At 38.3% G+C, this 17,315-nt stretch overlaps 1 protein-coding gene across 1 annotated transcript in view; it reads left to right on the top strand.

The window, feature by feature from the left end:
- MSH2 (mutS homolog 2) overlaps positions 1 to 17,063 on the top strand; it is a 53,397-nt gene extending 36,334 nt beyond the window's left edge. Inside the window, exons 9-16 of the mRNA XM_082307997.1 lie at positions 2,644 to 2,767; positions 3,849 to 3,999; positions 5,536 to 5,633; positions 7,238 to 7,483; positions 9,028 to 9,232; positions 9,626 to 9,873; positions 14,194 to 14,366; positions 16,834 to 17,063. Of these exons, the coding sequence (XP_082164123.1) occupies positions 2,644 to 2,767; positions 3,849 to 3,999; positions 5,536 to 5,633; positions 7,238 to 7,483; positions 9,028 to 9,232; positions 9,626 to 9,873; positions 14,194 to 14,366; positions 16,834 to 17,004 (1,416 nt within the window). The 3' untranslated portion in view covers positions 17,005 to 17,063. The remainder of the gene's footprint in view (positions 1 to 2,643; positions 2,768 to 3,848; positions 4,000 to 5,535; positions 5,634 to 7,237; positions 7,484 to 9,027; positions 9,233 to 9,625; positions 9,874 to 14,193; positions 14,367 to 16,833) is intronic.
- The last annotated feature ends 252 nt before the right edge of the window (positions 17,064 to 17,315 follow it).

The raw sequence follows: 17,315 nt of genomic DNA, 5'->3' as shown, positions 1-17,315 counted from the left end.
GCCTTCAAGGGTGCAAGCGCAGGGCATGGCTTCGGTTCTGGTCAGCCTCTGACATGGCAGCCTGGTTGAAGGCTGGAACCAACAGCCAGACTGGGTGCCCTGCTGGGGCTGCCAGGGCGTTATGGGTTCTTGGTAATGTTACCTTCCTTCTCTTGAGGTTATGGGATTTCTGCAGTTTATTCCAGGCTTCAAATAATTCTTTGAAGCTGTGAAACAAAATTACTTTTCACTTGACTGTCAACCTTGGTTGTCTTATAAAGTCAGTCATGCCAAGGGCTGGCCTGCATGGCGTTTGCATCCCAGCCGTTCCAGTTTCTGTTTCAGATTGAGGATCTGCTGTACAAAACCAGGAATGGTCTTTTCTGCTGTATGCTCTGTCATAAGTGTTCATTGCTGTTCTTTTAGCAGAATTATTAAGGGAATGGGAGGAGCAGGCCTATCAACAGAGGTGTAACAGGGAATGAATTTGTTCATACCCTTTTCTTAATGCCTCGAGTTTCAAGATGGTCCTCTAAAATCTTGTAATCCATTATTCTGTGGAGTCCACATCTCTGGTTAAGCAACTGGAGAACTTTGTCACTGCAGTGTGTTTGCACACAATACAACTGGAACCAAAACAGCAGGCTAAGTGTAATGCCTTGCAGTGCTGGTAATTGCACAGAGAAAATAAGTGGCAATGCTTCAGTTTTCTATGATGCAACTTCTGTGGAAGATTGTACTCTCTTCTGGAAGAAGATCATTTGGGCCCCTCACTGCAAGAAGGACATTGAGGTGCTGGAGCGAGTCCAGAGAAGGGCAACGAAGCTGGTGAAGGGTCTGGAGCCCAAGTCTGGTGAGGAGCGGCTGAGGGAGCTGGGGTTGTTTAGCCTGGAGAAGAGGAGGCTGAGGGGAGACCTTATTGCTCTCTACAACTGCCTGAAAGGAGGCTGTAGCGAGGTGGGGGTCGGTCTCTTCTCCCAAGTAACAAGCGATAGGACAAGAGGAAATGGCCTCAAGGCCAAACCAGGGGAGGTTTAGGTTGGATACTAGCAAAAATGTCTTCACCGAAAGGGCAGTCAGGCACTGGCAGAGGCTGCCCAGGGAAGTGGTTGAGTCCCCATCCCTGGAGGTATTTAAAAGATGGGTGCATGTGGTGCTTAGGGACATGGTTTAGTGGTGGACTTGGCAGTGCTGGGTTAATGGTTGGACTTGATGGTCTTGAAGGTCTTTTCCAACCTAAACAATTCTTTGATTCTCAGAATAAAGTAGCAATCTTTTGAGTATACAGGATGCTATACAGTTTCTTCATATGATAATTTACTTGTTCCCCCATTCCAAATGCAAAATGTATAAGCCCTGTGGCTTTCATCTCCAGATTGCATTCCCAGGTCTTTGTTCCAAATTGCTGCAAAACCTTGTAGTCTTCAGTCTAATGCTTTTACAATTGTTTTGATGAACTGCAGATTTGAAGTGCTTCTTGTGCTTAGTAGAACAAGATGTATGTGGTGGTTCTCACAATTATAGTTCCTGTTGCTCAGTACTTTCTGGAGTGATACTTCTATTGCCTGGGAAGGAGTAAAGGAATTGTGAACCTCCCTTTCCTCTTCTCCTTCCTCCTCATGCTAACATATACTTGTGGGTAAAAGTGAAATTGTACGTAAACCACCATCTTGTTTCAGTGTGTTTTGCAAAGTATTTGCAGCTGCTTTGTCTACAACTTTGCAGATAATTCCCAGCTAGGGGAAGCTTCATGAAAATGTTGTTTTGCTTTGGTTTTTTTTGTTTGTTTGTTTGTTTTTTTTTAACTTAATTAGATTAAATGTATTACTAATATGAAAGCCAGTGCTTAGTTTCCATGTTGGACAACAGTGCTAATATTTTGTTGATTGTAGAAGTTTGTATATTAAAAATCAAGTTTCTTTTTGTTTAGCAGTTACAAGTTGTGCTTGTGAATTAAACTTGAGGCTTGTAAGGTCATCAGAAACACATGCTTGGCAGTGGAAGCATGGGGAAGAGAGAGGAAAAAGATGAGATACAACTTACTTCATCTGTGCTTCTGAAAATGTTTAGCGTGGAAGGACATGTGTATGGTTTTCAATTCAAAATAACTGGGTTGAAATTGGGTAGGGTTTTTGGTGATGTTTTATAGGCTCCTTCCGTAACCTCTTGAGTGTTTCGGGCAGGAATTACTGTTTAAGAAGCTTCTATTTCCAAAGACTTCTTGTTTTGAAATGCCCCATCCTTTCACACTTTGTCTTGATTACCTGCATAAGTCCAGGCTAGCATACAGATTATGCATGTAACAGTCTCATTTCCTCTGACTTCCCTTTTTTTCCTGCCTAATGCTCAGTTACTTGTATGCAAATAAATGTGCAGACAACTCCATTTCAAAGTAAGGAGTCTGTTAAATTGGTATATTTTGCTTGTATCAAGTATATCATTTGACAAAACAAGTGTTTGAGATGTATTTGTTTTGTAGTTGAATCAGACACCAATTATCATGAACAGCATTGCATTACAAAATTATATGTATAAAAAAATAAATTTATTAAATGATTAAGTAAATTCATTTCACCATGTATGATCAGGAAGGTGATTTTTTTTTTTTTTTTTTTTTTTTACTGCCTATGTTCATATGAATTTTTTCTTGTTATTTTTCCTTAGGTAGAGAATCATGAATTTCTTGTCAAGGCTTCTTTTGATCCTAATTTGACAGAATTAAGAGAGAAGATGAATGAACTGGAAGAGAAAATGCAGTCCTTTTTAAAGAGTGCAGCCAAAGAACTAGGTAGGGTATGAAACTGCCTTTGATTCTTACCTCCTTTGTGAAATGTTTTGAGATCAACTGATGAAAACTGATATAGAGGTGTTAAGGGATGTTTGTATTATTTTATTATGAACTTGGGGTGACTTTAGTTGTCACAGTACAGTCTGTTGAAAACTGAGTGATTTTTGGTTTATTACTTGGCCTTTTTTTTTTTTTTTTTTAAGGATGGCATTCCAGAATATTTCAGAAATTATCATGTGTGTTGCAAGATACTGCAGAATTAATTTTGTAGAACTGTAACTCATCTAACTCTTGGCTGAGCCTAGTTCTATTTTACATCCTTTGAGGACATACATTGAAACTTTTTCTTTTTTCCCCCCTGTGCATTCTCCTGAGTGTCCATTCAGGACATTCTAGTTTTCTTTTGAAGTTCTTTGCAAAATGTCATGTGTAAGCAAATGAGGCATTTAAAGATTTGATTATACTATGCAAAAAAATTCCATGTGCAGCTGATGAATTGGGCATTCAAAGAGCAACCTAAAAAATCAATTTTTAATGCAAATACGGCAAGGAAAACTGGCTACACCATAGTTATTTTAGGTTACACCTTTAAGGGCTTGCATATTTTTTTAGTCTTGATTTTTTTTTTTTTAAGTGTAAACAAGATACCTGGATGAAAAGAAGGAGGCAAGATTGTGTAGGGATGGAATGAGAAATGTCACCAGCAGCAGTATGTGTTAGTAAAAGGATCACAAGACTACAGGTGTTGTGCTTACAGCAGCCATATGGAATGTCCTTGCAGTGTGCTATGAACATTTTTTCATGTTTTTGGAGAATATGTAGTAATACAATAATCGTGAACCTGATTTGAATATGCAGTTTGAGAGCATATCAAAGTAAGAGCAGAGAATGAATCAGTAAACTTCTGTTAGGTCTGGGTATTTCTCATACCTGTACAGAACCAAACCAAGTATACTGAATAGCGTATCTAAGAGAGGATACATCATATGAACTGGGGAGTAGTGAGCAGAAATAGCACAGGCTGCAGGATTTTTGATAATACAGTTGTTTTCTTTTTTTTTCTTTACTTTTCATCTGAAAGGTTTGGAAGCTGGCAAAAGTATCAAACTGGAGACAAATTCACAGTTTGGACATCACTTTCGAATAACTTGTAAGGAGGAAAAAGTTCTCCGTAACAATTCAAAATATGGAATAGTTGATACACAGAAGAATGGTGTGAAGTTTACTAACAGGTATGACATCATCTTGGTAGTTTTTCAAGCCTGTTGTGAAAGAAACAAAATTGTTCCTTTCTTTATAATTATGCTGATGAACTGGTTTCCTGACGTCTTGAATGGCTGAATTTTCACCTTTTTAACTGGCTCACAGATTGAGATATTGAGCAAGACTGGCATGAGGGAGGAGTAGTCATACAGTTTCTGTTAAAAGCTGCATTCCCCATTTACTTTGCCAACTGTTAGCTATTTTGGGTCCTTTGACTTGGGCTAATTTCTCTGTTTTAGCTGCAGCTACTACCATAATTGCATTCACCGTGAGTGTTTATACAGACACTTTCCCAAGCTGCAATAGGAAAAGAGCTATTTATGTTTATCACCAAATATGACATGGAGCAGTTCTGTTGGTGATTACCTCTTTTTTTTTTTTTTTTTTTTTCCTTCTTCCAAATCACATTGTAATTTCTGTTGGTCCTATGTATTGGACTTCAATTCTGTGGCTCTATAGATTAAGCTATTTAAAAATGTCAGTCTTCAGGCTAATTGCATTGATGCTGTTTCAGTGTCTCCTTGTCTGGACAGCAGTTCTGTCACAGGTCGGCCAAACAAAAAGTCTATACTTTTTGTTGAATTTTTTGCTCTTCTAGAGCATTTTAGAAGGAGCCAGGGCTACCTGGGTCATCAGATGTCTCTCTGTACTTCATTATTTTTACACAGAGCAAACAAAGTAGGAAGTTGCATATGCAGAATCAGGTAATAACTTAGGTTGAAGGTGTTCTCTTGAGGTTAACTGGTCTAACCCCTCACTCAAAGCAGAGCCACCTTGGAAATTAGATCCTATCTCAAAGTTAGATGGGGTAGCTCAAGGCCTTGCCCAGGTGCCCATCATCCAAGCATCCTTCACAACCTAGTGGGGCACAAATTCTAGTACTGAACCACTCTTTGTGAAAACTTTCCTAATCAGATCTAATGAGAATTTTCCTTGCAGAAGCTTGGGTTTTTAGTATCTCATTCTTTTGTTGTGCACCTCCAAGAAGAGTCTGGTGCCTCTCCTCTCTGGGCTGACTTAAGATTCTCTCAGCCTGGGCAGGCATCTCTCTCAGCCTGTCCTTGCATGCCATGTGCTCCAGCTCCAAATTTTTGTGGTGACCATCTGGTCCAGGTTCAATGTCTCTCTTGCACTGGGAAGACAAACCTGGAGACAGCACTGCAGATGTGGTCTCACGAGTGCTGAATAGAAGGGAAGAATCGCTTCCCTCTGACATACTGGCTACATTCTTGCTCGTGCAGCCAGTATGGGCTTGGCCTTCTCTGCCTCAGGGGCACACTGCTGGCTCGTGTTCAGCTTTTTGTCCACTGGGTCCCCATAATCTTACTGATAGCCTGGTGTGCATGAATCGTAGATTAATTGCTTTGTGGTCCTTGTGCTGAACCTTGCTGTTACAACAGGGAGGACAACTGGTATTGACTCATAGATGAGGAGGCCAGAATTTTGACATTGTAGCAGTGAAGACAGAACGTCACAGCTTCTAAACATTGTGTTTTTGTTCACAGCAAACTGAGCTCTGTCAATGACGAGTATATAAAGAACAGAGAAGAGTATGAAGAGGCTCAGGATGCAATTGTTAAGGAAATCATTAACATTGCTTCAGGTGAATATGTCAACATTGATGTATATCACAGTCTGGAATGCTGGGAGGACTTGAAGCTACTTTGTAGGTCCTTCTATAGAGAAAAGTCGTAGCATTCCCCAAAGAATTAGCGTGAAAAATGAGGTTTGGCTTTTAGACAGTTGCTGAAAGTTTGAAATACATTGTCTTCTGTGGTCAGACCCTTTCCTGGCATTGCTACAAATGTGCAGTGATGGGGTGTGTGCAAATGCTAATCCCATAAAAGGAACAAAAATATGCCCATAAAGGCCACATCTATCCTCCACTTACTTCCCTGACTCTGGGCATCTTCACCCAAATAGCAGACTAAGTAGAAGGCAGAAGAGGTAAAGGACAACACAGAACTGAGGGAGTGGGACCTGAAGTCTGTGAGGGATGGTGAAGAAAGAACGTTGGTATGCGATTATAAGATCAAGTTAGTCATCACTTATATGGTACAATAAAAAATTACTGGTTTCCTAATTAATTTCCATATATTTTGCTCCAAGATTGCCTACTTACAGGGTATTCTTTACTATCTATCCTTCACCAAAAGGAGAAGAGACATCGGGGAATTTGGGCTGGAGGATTCTGTAAATATTTCCAACAAAAAGCCTAATGAATATTAAGCTAAGAGTAAGTGTAGTAAAGATAAAAAAGCTAATAGGGTATTACATAGCGGGATTAACTTCAATATGTCATCTCTAAATACCTAGTATGTTTAATAGTCTTGCTGCTGCTTAAAGCTTCTGTGGTGTGCAGTCATAGACTTAAAAATGTGTATGTGTATTTAAAAAGCATTTTTCTTCCCCAAGTGGAGGCAATTTAATGAAAAAGACTGGATTGTGTGTGTAATTCTTGAATGAAAGTGACTTAAAGTCCTCTTAATGATCTATACCTAGCCAGCTCAAGAGATGATGTTAGAACAGTAAACGTACTTTGTACAGGTAGCACTCTCTCTGCAGGTCACTGCTCACCTCTTCTGACACATGCATCTCATTTGCAGGTGTTAGATGATTGACCTCTGTAGACTCCTGTCCCTCATCCCTTTCACCGAATAAAACCAAACACCAAAACTTAAAAACCGGTACTGAGGATGCTGGGACATCTAGTCTAGTTGTCTGGTATCACAGGCACTATATCTTACAGACCTCTCCATACCATCATTCACATAAACATAAGTGGTTGCTGTGTCTGAATTGTCGGTGCTGTGTCTCTATTGTCTTTGCTTGCATGAGCATCAAAATGCAGTGATTGTTGAGGAAGGAAACTTACTGGATTTCCAGCCATCTTGCCATTGTGAGCATTTGCCTTCTCCTACTAACATAAGCTGTTTCTTGTTGTCTAGTGCTAAAGCAAAACAATCAACATGGCCTCACCTCTTCCTTTTCTTAGTCTGAAGAAGTCCCCTTATAGTCAAAGCAAGGAAACTTTAGGATTACATCTTAGACTCTCACAGAAGGTGACTGCTATCTTGAACAAAATCGACTTTTAATGCAGATGAAGTAATTTTATGGGCTCAATATAGTCTTTAAGATACCTTCTCAGCAAGAACAAAAAAATTTTCTAACTGTGTTGAATTTGTGTATCTCTCTAATCAAAAACAGGTTATGCAGAACCAATACAGACGATGAATGATGTGATAGCTCAATTAGATGCAATTGTCAGTTTTGCTCATGTGTCAAACGGAGCACCAGTGCCGTATGTCCGTCCTGTCATTCTGGAAAAGGGACAAGGAAGGATTGTGCTGAAAGGTGCCAGGCATCCTTGCATCGAAGTGCAAGATGAGGTGGCCTTCATCCCCAATGACATTACATTTGAGAAGGGCAAGCAGATGTTCCACATTATTACTGGTAAATGTTTCTGTTCTCTTTCTTGTTTGTTACTTACGTTTTAAATGTCTGGAGTATTTCCAATAATGATGTTTTTAAAAAAACAAACCAACAACAAGCAAACAAACAAACAACCCAATAAAACTCTGTCAAAACAATTTCTCTAATCAACAAAGGGTGAACAGCTAGCAAGTAATTAATCTTCTGTATGGGGGATAAGATTTAGCTCTGGAAAAGAAGGGAGGGTATTTGTAAGCTATTGTTGTTTATTATATTAAAAGAAGAAAGTGTCCACGATGTTCTTGTGAAATGTTTCCTTTGATAATGGATATTCTACATGTTTATGCACATACAGACATACTTCTCATCTTCCAAACTAACAGTCATGGAATTGGTTGTTATAATTGTAGTTACAGTGCACTGTTTGGAGAAGGTGATCGCTAATTTAGAAATAGTCGTTTAGGAAGAAGAGAGAGACTGCTAGCACAGTAGGAAATAAGAAACTAGTCCTTCCTTAATATGTATATTCTTTGCCTTAGTGAATGTAACTCCACAAGCCAGGCAACCTCAGGAGCTGGAGAACCTGAACGTGCTTAAGTGATTTGGAAAATTCCACTAGGCACCAATTGTACTATAGCCACGCAGGCATCTTCTATAGGCAAGATTTTAAGCAGCGTCTTTGTTAATGTTTTCTTTGGTTAGTATTAAAGTCGATTTTAAATGCCAAGCATGTTTCAATGACTGTACCCTTTCCCCCCCCCGTATTCTCTGGTGTCATTAAGATAATTTTACTACACAGGAAAACATTTTTAGTGTTTATACATTTAATTGAATTTTAATTTCCATCCAGATGTCCTTGACATACATTCTGAGTAGCAAAGATCTGAAATTAGAGAATGATTAATGAACACTTTAACATAATCAAAAAGAAAAACTAAAAATCTGAATAAATGCATGGTAACACGCTTGTTTTTCTGGTTAGCAAAAGCGTAAAATTGGATTTAATGATCAGTTTTCTGGAAAATACTTTTTATTTCATTTGTACTTCAGTTAATTTTAACTTATTAATATCTGGTTTTGCTGATTCAGAATCCCTTTAGATTGTGATTTAAATCACCCGTTAGCTTGTACCCAGTCTGTAACTAAGCTATTTCATTTTTACAGACAAATTGTAATTGTTGTTTGAGGTGAAAGCAAATTATTTTCATTCTTAAGCAGCAATACTGATGACTTTAAATTAAAAGCTTCTTAGTTTTAGGTCTGGACATGTGTTTTAGATGACTGCTTATACTTCTGAAAAGTCCCAAAACTTATGAAGGGCCCTAATGCTCTCTGATGACCTTTGTTTTGAAAAAGCAGCATTCAGTAAGACATACGAGCAAGCCTTATTAGTAGCGGAGCTACTTGTTGCACCTGTTAGACAAGTCTGCTACTCTTTTCTGGCAAGAATGTAATAAGTTTAAATGTTCTTTGTTTTAATTTAGAGCCTGTTCTCCTTTAAAAGAACTGCTGAATTGTAAAAGATGATGTTTTTTTAATTCATTTTTGCAAAATGTCTTCTTTAGGCCCTAACATGGGGGGGAAATCAACCTACATCCGACAGACAGGGGTGATTGTTCTTATGGCCCAAATTGGGTGTTTTGTACCATGCGACTCTGCAGAAATAACCATTGTGGATTGTATCCTGGCTCGGGTGGGAGCTGGAGACAGTCAGCTGAAAGGCGTGTCTACTTTCATGGCTGAAATGTTAGAAACTGCTTCAATCCTTAGGTGAGTCCTGTGCTTATTTGATTTTGTTGGTTGGGGTTGATGGGAAAGGAGGTTGCTCTAAGAAAGATGTATTTAAGACTTCCTTTTATGTAGGATCTCAGTGGAGGATCTCAAGTCCTTTTTAGCAGGCTTATAAGTTCTTGAAATAGCCTTCTGTTTATTTCAGTGGTCATATAGAGCTGCTACCAGGAGGCCAAAGTCTAAATGGGACAAAGAAACTAATTTGGAATGATCTGTGTGATGCTATATGTGCACTTTATTCCTATGTTGTTACGCAAACAGGAAAGGTCTTTTGCCTCTTTTATGCTATGCCTCTACAGCATAACTTGTAGTACTGCAATATCCAGAGTTCATGTTGTTCTCATACGTTATAAAATGCTCTTGTGTTTTTAGGACAGCATCTGAAAACTCCCTGATAATCATTGATGAGCTGGGAAGAGGAACTTCTACCTATGATGGTTTTGGCTTAGCATGGGCTATTTCAGAATACATTGCTAGCAAAATCCGTGCTTTCTGTATGTTTGCTACACATTTTCATGAACTGACAGCGCTTGCTGACCAAGTGCCAACAGTAAATAACCTACATGTTACTGCTCTGACCACTGATGACACATTGACGATGCTTTATCGTGTCAAGGAAGGTAAGACTGTGTAAATGGTGAACAGGGTAAACTTTATTTCACCCTGAGAGAGGAAGAAATCTTAATGGAAAAAACATACAAAACATTTCATGTCATGTTCCAGGCTTACGGTTTATAATAGACATGTTCTTCTCTGACCACAGAGAGTGTGTATGGCAGGAGCTCTGTCCATGTGTGAACACAGTTGGTGATGTTGTTGATGATTATTTGTCAAGACTTCTAGGTTATTTCTGTCACTCAAGTAGATGCTTTTGAGGTCAGTCCCTTTTTGTTTTTTAAAGAGCGGAGAGAAGGGTTCCAAAAGGCTATTTTCTGTTTTCCTAAATCAGGCATTTTAATCTGCTGATAGAAAAGACTTATGTTCCTTAAACTGTTCTTTTAAAAACAAATTAGTGCAACTTTTATGTACTGACAGTTTTTAATGTCTATTTCATTGTAATAAGGCTTAGTCATTGAAGAAAGATGTTGCCCAATTTATGCAGTAGTTTGATATAGGAAGAATCATATGTTTAGTTTTTAGCAAACGGCATTAAACAACAAGTAGCCTGTTTTGTTAGTGTAAGATAAGTCAGATGTATTTAATTAAAATCCTTTAGTGGATCCAGTTATTCCTTTTGGTATTAAATTAGCCAATTTTTAATTGGTCATAAATTTAATCTGTTAACCGCAATAAGCGGTTCCTCCTGCTTCTCTATATCCCCAATCATTTGTTCTTGTTCCCTTCAGCAGGAGCCTGTATTTATGCTAAATAAAGCAGGGCTGTGTAACTGTGGCTTGCAAGGTGTGGTCATTTATGGCATTCTAATTTAGTTGTAAACTCTGCAGTGATTTTGTTGTTCCCATAAGAGCATTTCAGGCAGGTTGCCAACCTCTGGACTGAGATTTTGATTTAAAATGTGGGCAGAGTACTGTTACGCTGTTTTCACTTAAAAATACCTCTTAATTTTCCTTTTCTAAGTTTTGCAATGAAGGAACGAGTTAGATGACACTCGGATAGAATAACGAATAACTATTTGAGGAGTTAGGCTATTTTCTTTACTAAAACAATTACTAAGTATCATCCATGCTTGTTAAGGTTAAGGAGCTTGCCCTTATCTCATATCTCAAGTCCTGAAGGCTGATCATAGAATCATAGAATCGTTAAGGTTGGAAAAGACCCTTAAGATCATCGAGTCCAACTGTTAACCTAGCACTGCCCCGTCCATCACTAAACCATGTCCCTAAGCACCACATCTACTTGGCTTTTAAATGCCTCCAGGGATGGGGACTCAACCCCTTCCCTGGGCAGCCTGTGCCAGTGCCTGACTGCCCTTTCGGTGAAGAAGTTTTTCCTAATATCCAATCTAAACCTCCCCTGGCGCAGCTTGAGGCCGTTTCCTCTCCTATCACTTGTTACTTGGGAGAAGAGACCGACCCCCACCTCGCTACAGCCTCCTTTCAGGCAGTTGGAGAGAGCAATAAGGTCTCCCCTATATTTTTAGTTTAGGATTTAATCTTACAGGTACAATTGCTGAACTTCATTCCTCATTTTAAAAGCTGTTTTGTTGTGCTGACACAATACCAAATACTTGCTTTCACTTGCCTAGTTCATCCTAATAACCCTGCTTTTCATGATCAGTGCATATTCAGTATGTGTTATCCTAGAACTCTCTCCAGTATTTCCTGATTTCTTCAGCCATTTTAGGACTTTTCAGCTCATTCCTTCTGGCATATATTGTTCTGAAATTAATCTAATATGCTGTCCTATTATTAAATTTTACTCTTATGCTTTTAAAGATAATTTTTATAATCTTCACAGGCTATCAGCATACTATTAATGTCTTTAGATAATTGGTAAATGTGTTTTTATTATATCCTGATCTGAGCCTCACTCAAGTGGTACCATTCTAGTTTTACTCCTATGATGTTACTAATGTACTATTTCTTACTCATTTCTTCTGATTTTAAATCCATGAAATTACTTCATTTCTTGCCCTTTTGATTACTTGTATAACCACTTCTAATATTGTATTCCCCTAAGTCTATAGTCTTGCAATTAGTTTTGGGGTACTTTTCTGTAAAGCCAGGAGACTGCTCTGAACAAGGGGAATCAAAGCATGACCAGAACTACTGCTCTCCTCTGGCTTTCCTGAGAGTCTACTTAAAGCTGGTTAGAATATCTCCGGCTGCCAGTGTCTAGTTCCTTTTAACTCTGTGTCCTTGTCTTTTGAGATCTTTATTCCTTAGAAATGTCCTCTGTTCTCCTCTCTGTTCATGCACTTTTCCTAGGCAATGCCCAGGCTTTGCTTATGAGGGTTAGCCCAAAGCGCTGTGGCCCTGGTACCCAGCCTGTCCCAGTGGAGAGGCAGTGTCTATGGTTCTTCTGTAGTTTGCTGTTTCCCATCTTCTCCAGCATCTGTTGAGCTCTTTCCGCCAAGTGAAGGTTTGGAGCCCTCTGAATGCCTTGCTCAAATCAATGCTTAAAATATGACTTAGTGTGGCATGGGAACTGAAGACAAGTATAGTCATAAATTGCTGCAAGCGTACATTGAAACTATGAGTGTTTGCAATGCAGCGAGAGCTGGCGATGTACAGTATCTTCAAACAAGCAATCTTTATTTAGATGCATTATTTTGAGTACTGAGATTGGGGAGGGAAGTAATATACACTAAATCTAAACCTACCTTCTAAACCCTTTGGAATAGCAGTTCTTACAATAAAAACCCCTAATATTCCCCAGATAGTTGGGGGAATATTATGTATATCCCCCTCCCCTTTTTTTACCCTGTATTAACTCACGCATTCTGGTCCTGGTGAAAACTCTTGAAGCCTGGTTTCATATTTTTCCTCAGTCAGTTTTGTCATTTTTAGTCATACACATCTTTTCTTTGTACATGCAGTGTTTTTTCATTCAATCAATTTTCTTGGAAGTGCTATTGAGCATAGAGGCACAATAGTTTGTATCTATCTACTTAAACCTCTGTCAGATGAGATGCAACATTATGAAATCTTCATCTTAAAAATACCCGGTCTCAAATTGGATATCTTTCACATAAGTTTTTGCATTTGGTGTTTTGCTCTTTCCCTTTTGGAAGAGTTACATTGTTCAGGCAAGCATGTGAATATAGGCAGCTCAGATACAGCTGTGTTTTGAAACAAATAACAGGTTTCATGTCACTTGAAATGTATAACTAAATCTGAAATGCATGACAGGGAACTTTTAGACAGTATTTTCATCCCTGTCTTCATGCTTCAAGAGTGTGACAGAATTGCTGGAAGAGGAGACACAGAAAGTACTGTTCTCCAGGCCTCTCTGCTCAGGATTCTCTGAGAAGAGACCTGAGTTAGCTTTGTGTCTGGGGGGATGTGTGTTTTTAATATAAAATCAAGAAGACCAATTTCTGCTTAAAATCGTTAATTTCCTTTAAGAAACCTGAGAGATTACAAGGTTAATAAAACAGAAAAAAATCTAAATGCTAAGTTTTCCTTTACCTATTCTTCACTTACCCAGTATTTAATAGATGATTAGTTAAGTATCACTTTACAGGTGTAATTCATTTATTCATAACTCCTTGCTGGAGACCAGAATTAAAAGGATGTAGTAATATTTGTGGGTGGCCAATCAGAATTATGGTAATGTACATGAATGGAGTTGACAGATTGTATCAGAGGGCTATTGATATTGAAGTGAAAATTATTTTATGTAACTGTGTATAATTTACATATTTTGAGCAATTATGAGAACATTTCTTTCTCAACCAAATGTTATAAACAGTGTATTAAATGAAGTAAGTGTAAAGTTAAAAATGAAAGGTTTTGATATAATTAAAGACGGCTTCTGGAGACTGAGGAATTACATGGTACTGATGCAGAGGAGGAGGAGGATTGCGAATACATCATTTTACATGTTTATATACATATATATGTATGTATTCATATAAATATAGAAAAATGTGAGAGAGATATTAAAAAATAAATTATGCGAATTACTATATTCTATGGACTGTGCTGAGGTACTTTAATAAAAACCATTATTCAATTTCATTCAAGTACTAGAGGGAAATTCTTTCTGCCTGAAGAGTTTTCACTTTCTTACTGAAGCACTTTTGGAGCTCTGCAATTACTGCTCTAAGAGAGCTTAATTAAATAAGAGCATATTCTTTAGTCTGTGTTATCGTTTATAGTCCAAAAGGTAAATCAGAAAACGTTGGGAGAACCAAATGATGTCACTCACTTAATTCTTCAGAACAGAGAACTATAACAAGTTTGTTCATATAATCTCTGTGTAGCCGTATTATCTCTTGAGAATTCTTTACTGGTTTTTTTTTTCTCTGTATCCAGGTGTTTGTGACCAGAGTTTTGGCATACACGTAGCAGAGTTGGCGGCTTTCCCAAAACATGTGATAGAAAGTGCAAGAGAGAAAGCATTGGAGCTGGAGGAGTTTCAAAACATTGGCAAGTCCAAGGAATCTGAAGGAGAACCACCAGCCAAGAAATTCTACAGAGAAAGAGAGGTTTGCTATCAGGAATGGTTTTTTTTTTAAATTTGTTTAGCTGGAGTAGCCCAAGCAAAATAGTTTAAGGATTCAGATTCCCCCAATGCTCAAGGATAATTAACTATAATCTCATTTTTCTATAACGAAGTGTTTTAGCTATGAAGTTCAAGGGTAATGGGTTTTGGTTTAGATGCATTTCAAGTTAACATAGGCAAGAATTTTATGTAAAAACATAGTCATGAGAATGAAACTATTTTTTTTTTCTTAAAGAATAATGATCAGCAGTTAGTATGATTGGCATACAACTGGAGTCATACAAGGGAGCATGTCTCTAGCTGTCCTGTGGGGTTTTCTTTATGATGTGAACCAAGCCAGAATTTTGTGTTCATCACTTTTGTTGGCTACTTAGCTTGTATGCAGTGTTTCTTGGGACTTAAGTTACAGCTTTTGTTTTAATTGTTGTTTAGATTATTCTTGGCTGTGCGGGTGGGTTGCACCTGGTTTTGCTCCCCCTTATTTGAGGGCTCATTAGTGCTGATTTCTTGAAGCTCAACAAGAACATGTTCAGATCTGTTCACATCAGAGAAAAGCTGAGTACACAGCTTTCTCCTTTGTGGCCTTCTACGTCCCATCAGTACTAACACGTCTCGCAAGCTGATCGTATTGAAGGACATGGCAATTTGGACCTGGAATGTCTGATTTACAGATGTCATAAGGTTCTTCCCATTGCACATGTGAGAATTTTAGCTTGGTTCTCTCTACTCAACTGATAAGTAAAATGCTCTTGGCTTTGCACAGGCTTCAAGCACAAGTTGAGGAAACCCACATCTCAGCATAGATCTGATCATGTCTGCATTGCATAATACAGTTGTATAAAGCCATTTGAGTGAACTGTTTTTTCTCTTCTCCCTTCACTTTCTCTTAAAATAAGCTTCATTAGCAGGTAGTGTAAAGGAAAACAATAGCTTGCAGGAAGCTTTTTCAGAATAGCCTGTATTGTCTTGTTGCTGCATTAAGTCGTTACAGTGACATCTGTTGCAGCCTCTTAGGAAATCCACATGCTGCCTTATGACTTGCATTGTTTTTTGCCAATAGTCGGGTCCTCCTTGCTGCATGCATATAAATCTGCTTACAGATCTTAATTCTGTGTCCCAGCAGTTGGCTTGAAACTTCACAGCCTTGAAACTCATTTATCTCCTCCTATACATCAGTGGCAATCTTGGTAATACTCCAGGATATGGAAGCCTTCATGTGTTAGTCCATATCCAGAGCACTTTCTACATTTAAAAAGCCTTTGCTCTAGACAGAGGCTGTTACCTGTTACTTTATTCTCAGTTTCAGAGGTCTACTGCATTTGTTCCTGGCTCAGTAAGTGGATCTGATGTTGTGGATGAACGATGTCTAGTTTGTCCTACCTTTTAGTGCCAGGAGGTTCCCCCTCCAACTACCTCAGTTGCTCCACTATTACCTTTCCTTTGCCAGCTTGCCAGGTATCATGGTGAAGTATTTTTCAGATTAGTTGGATCTGGCTGCGTGGTCTTAAGCTGGTGTAAATTAAATTGACATGGCCAACACTTCTGACAAATACAGCATCATGTTTTATTCTTGGATATTTCGGTAATACACAATATTTCATAAAATCTCTAGGCAATAGAATGGCATAGCTTTAGATGTCTTGCCCAGGTAATTTGTCTGCCTTTGTTAACATCATGTTCAGAGGGAAAATCGTGAATTGTGCTATTACATTTCCAAGTCCTTTGGAGACTTCTGCACTGAAAGCACACTGCATTAGTCCTAAATGATAAAACAAAACTAAGAAAACTTTGTAGTAGAGTTGTAAAATGCAAAATGCAGAGGACTACACAAAATTTTGTATTCTGGGCAAATTGTTTCTAATACAGGGATCCTGAATACTGTTCATTGAAATGTTTGTTCTTGCTATTCAATTCAGATTGTTTAGAAGTTCCACTTTGCCTGTTTGTGTAAAAGCATATGCATAAAGCTTAATTATCATCTGTTCTCCTTGGTGACGGCCACTCTCCAGTTGCTTGGTTACAATTTGTTCTTTCCTTTTGCATATTGAAACATTGGGTTTGATTTACAGTTCCTCCAAAAAGTAACTAGTTCGGGTAATATGGCCACTCTGATGCTATTATTGCTATCAGTCCTTACCTAATGTGCTTGCACACTAGAATTAAATGTGGAACACATATAGGAGCTCTCAATGTTAAATATTGTATTTCTGCTGATCAAATGATGCTTTTTGCTCATGGATCAAAAGGGGAAAGAACTCCTGGTACCACTATAACTGGATTGTTCTGGTGTTGAGAATACGATAGCAAGCGCAAAAATACCGGTGGTTTTTGCCTGCAAAAAGTTTCTTGTGCTGAATAATACTTTGTATTTTTGGCAGGATTTGGAAAGATTCTGCTTGCGATCTAAACATCCTTTCTGTTTTGTTTTCCTTTTCCTCCCTCCATTTCAGGAAGGTGAAAAGATAATTCAGGATTTTCTTTGTCAAGTGAAAGCACTGCCCCTGACAGATATGTCAGAAGAAGACATCAAAATCAAGCTGAAACAGCTGAGAAACGATGTGTTGGCAAAGAACAACAGCTTTGTGAATGAAATCATTTCCCGAACGAAAGTTACATCATGAAAGGTGTGAGAACAGGTTACAGCTCTTGAAGTGTGTTTTACATTGCAAGAACTATTGTTTTCTTGTCTTGTAGCTTTTATACTTTGTGGTACTTGTACTGATTTATGTAGGCTTTTTTTCTTGGATTGTAATTATTTTGTAAAAGATTCTGAGCACATTCTGTGCCAGATTCCCGCTTTAGTTGTGATCATTGTGTCCTTTTAGTTTTCAATAAAATGCGTTTTCAGTAGTGAAAGAATTATTGACTGTACAAACAAAATGCGTAATATTTTACCAGAAGAGTGTGCTAGAAAGTATAAGAACTCAGATGG

Source organism: Platalea leucorodia, assembly GCF_965183815.1.
Source record: "Platalea leucorodia genome assembly, chromosome: 3".
In the NCBI taxonomy this organism is placed as follows: domain Eukaryota; kingdom Metazoa; phylum Chordata; class Aves; order Pelecaniformes; family Threskiornithidae; genus Platalea; species Platalea leucorodia.
Note: the sequence above shows the minus strand (reverse complement) of the source record. Positions and strands in the feature narration are given on the sequence as shown.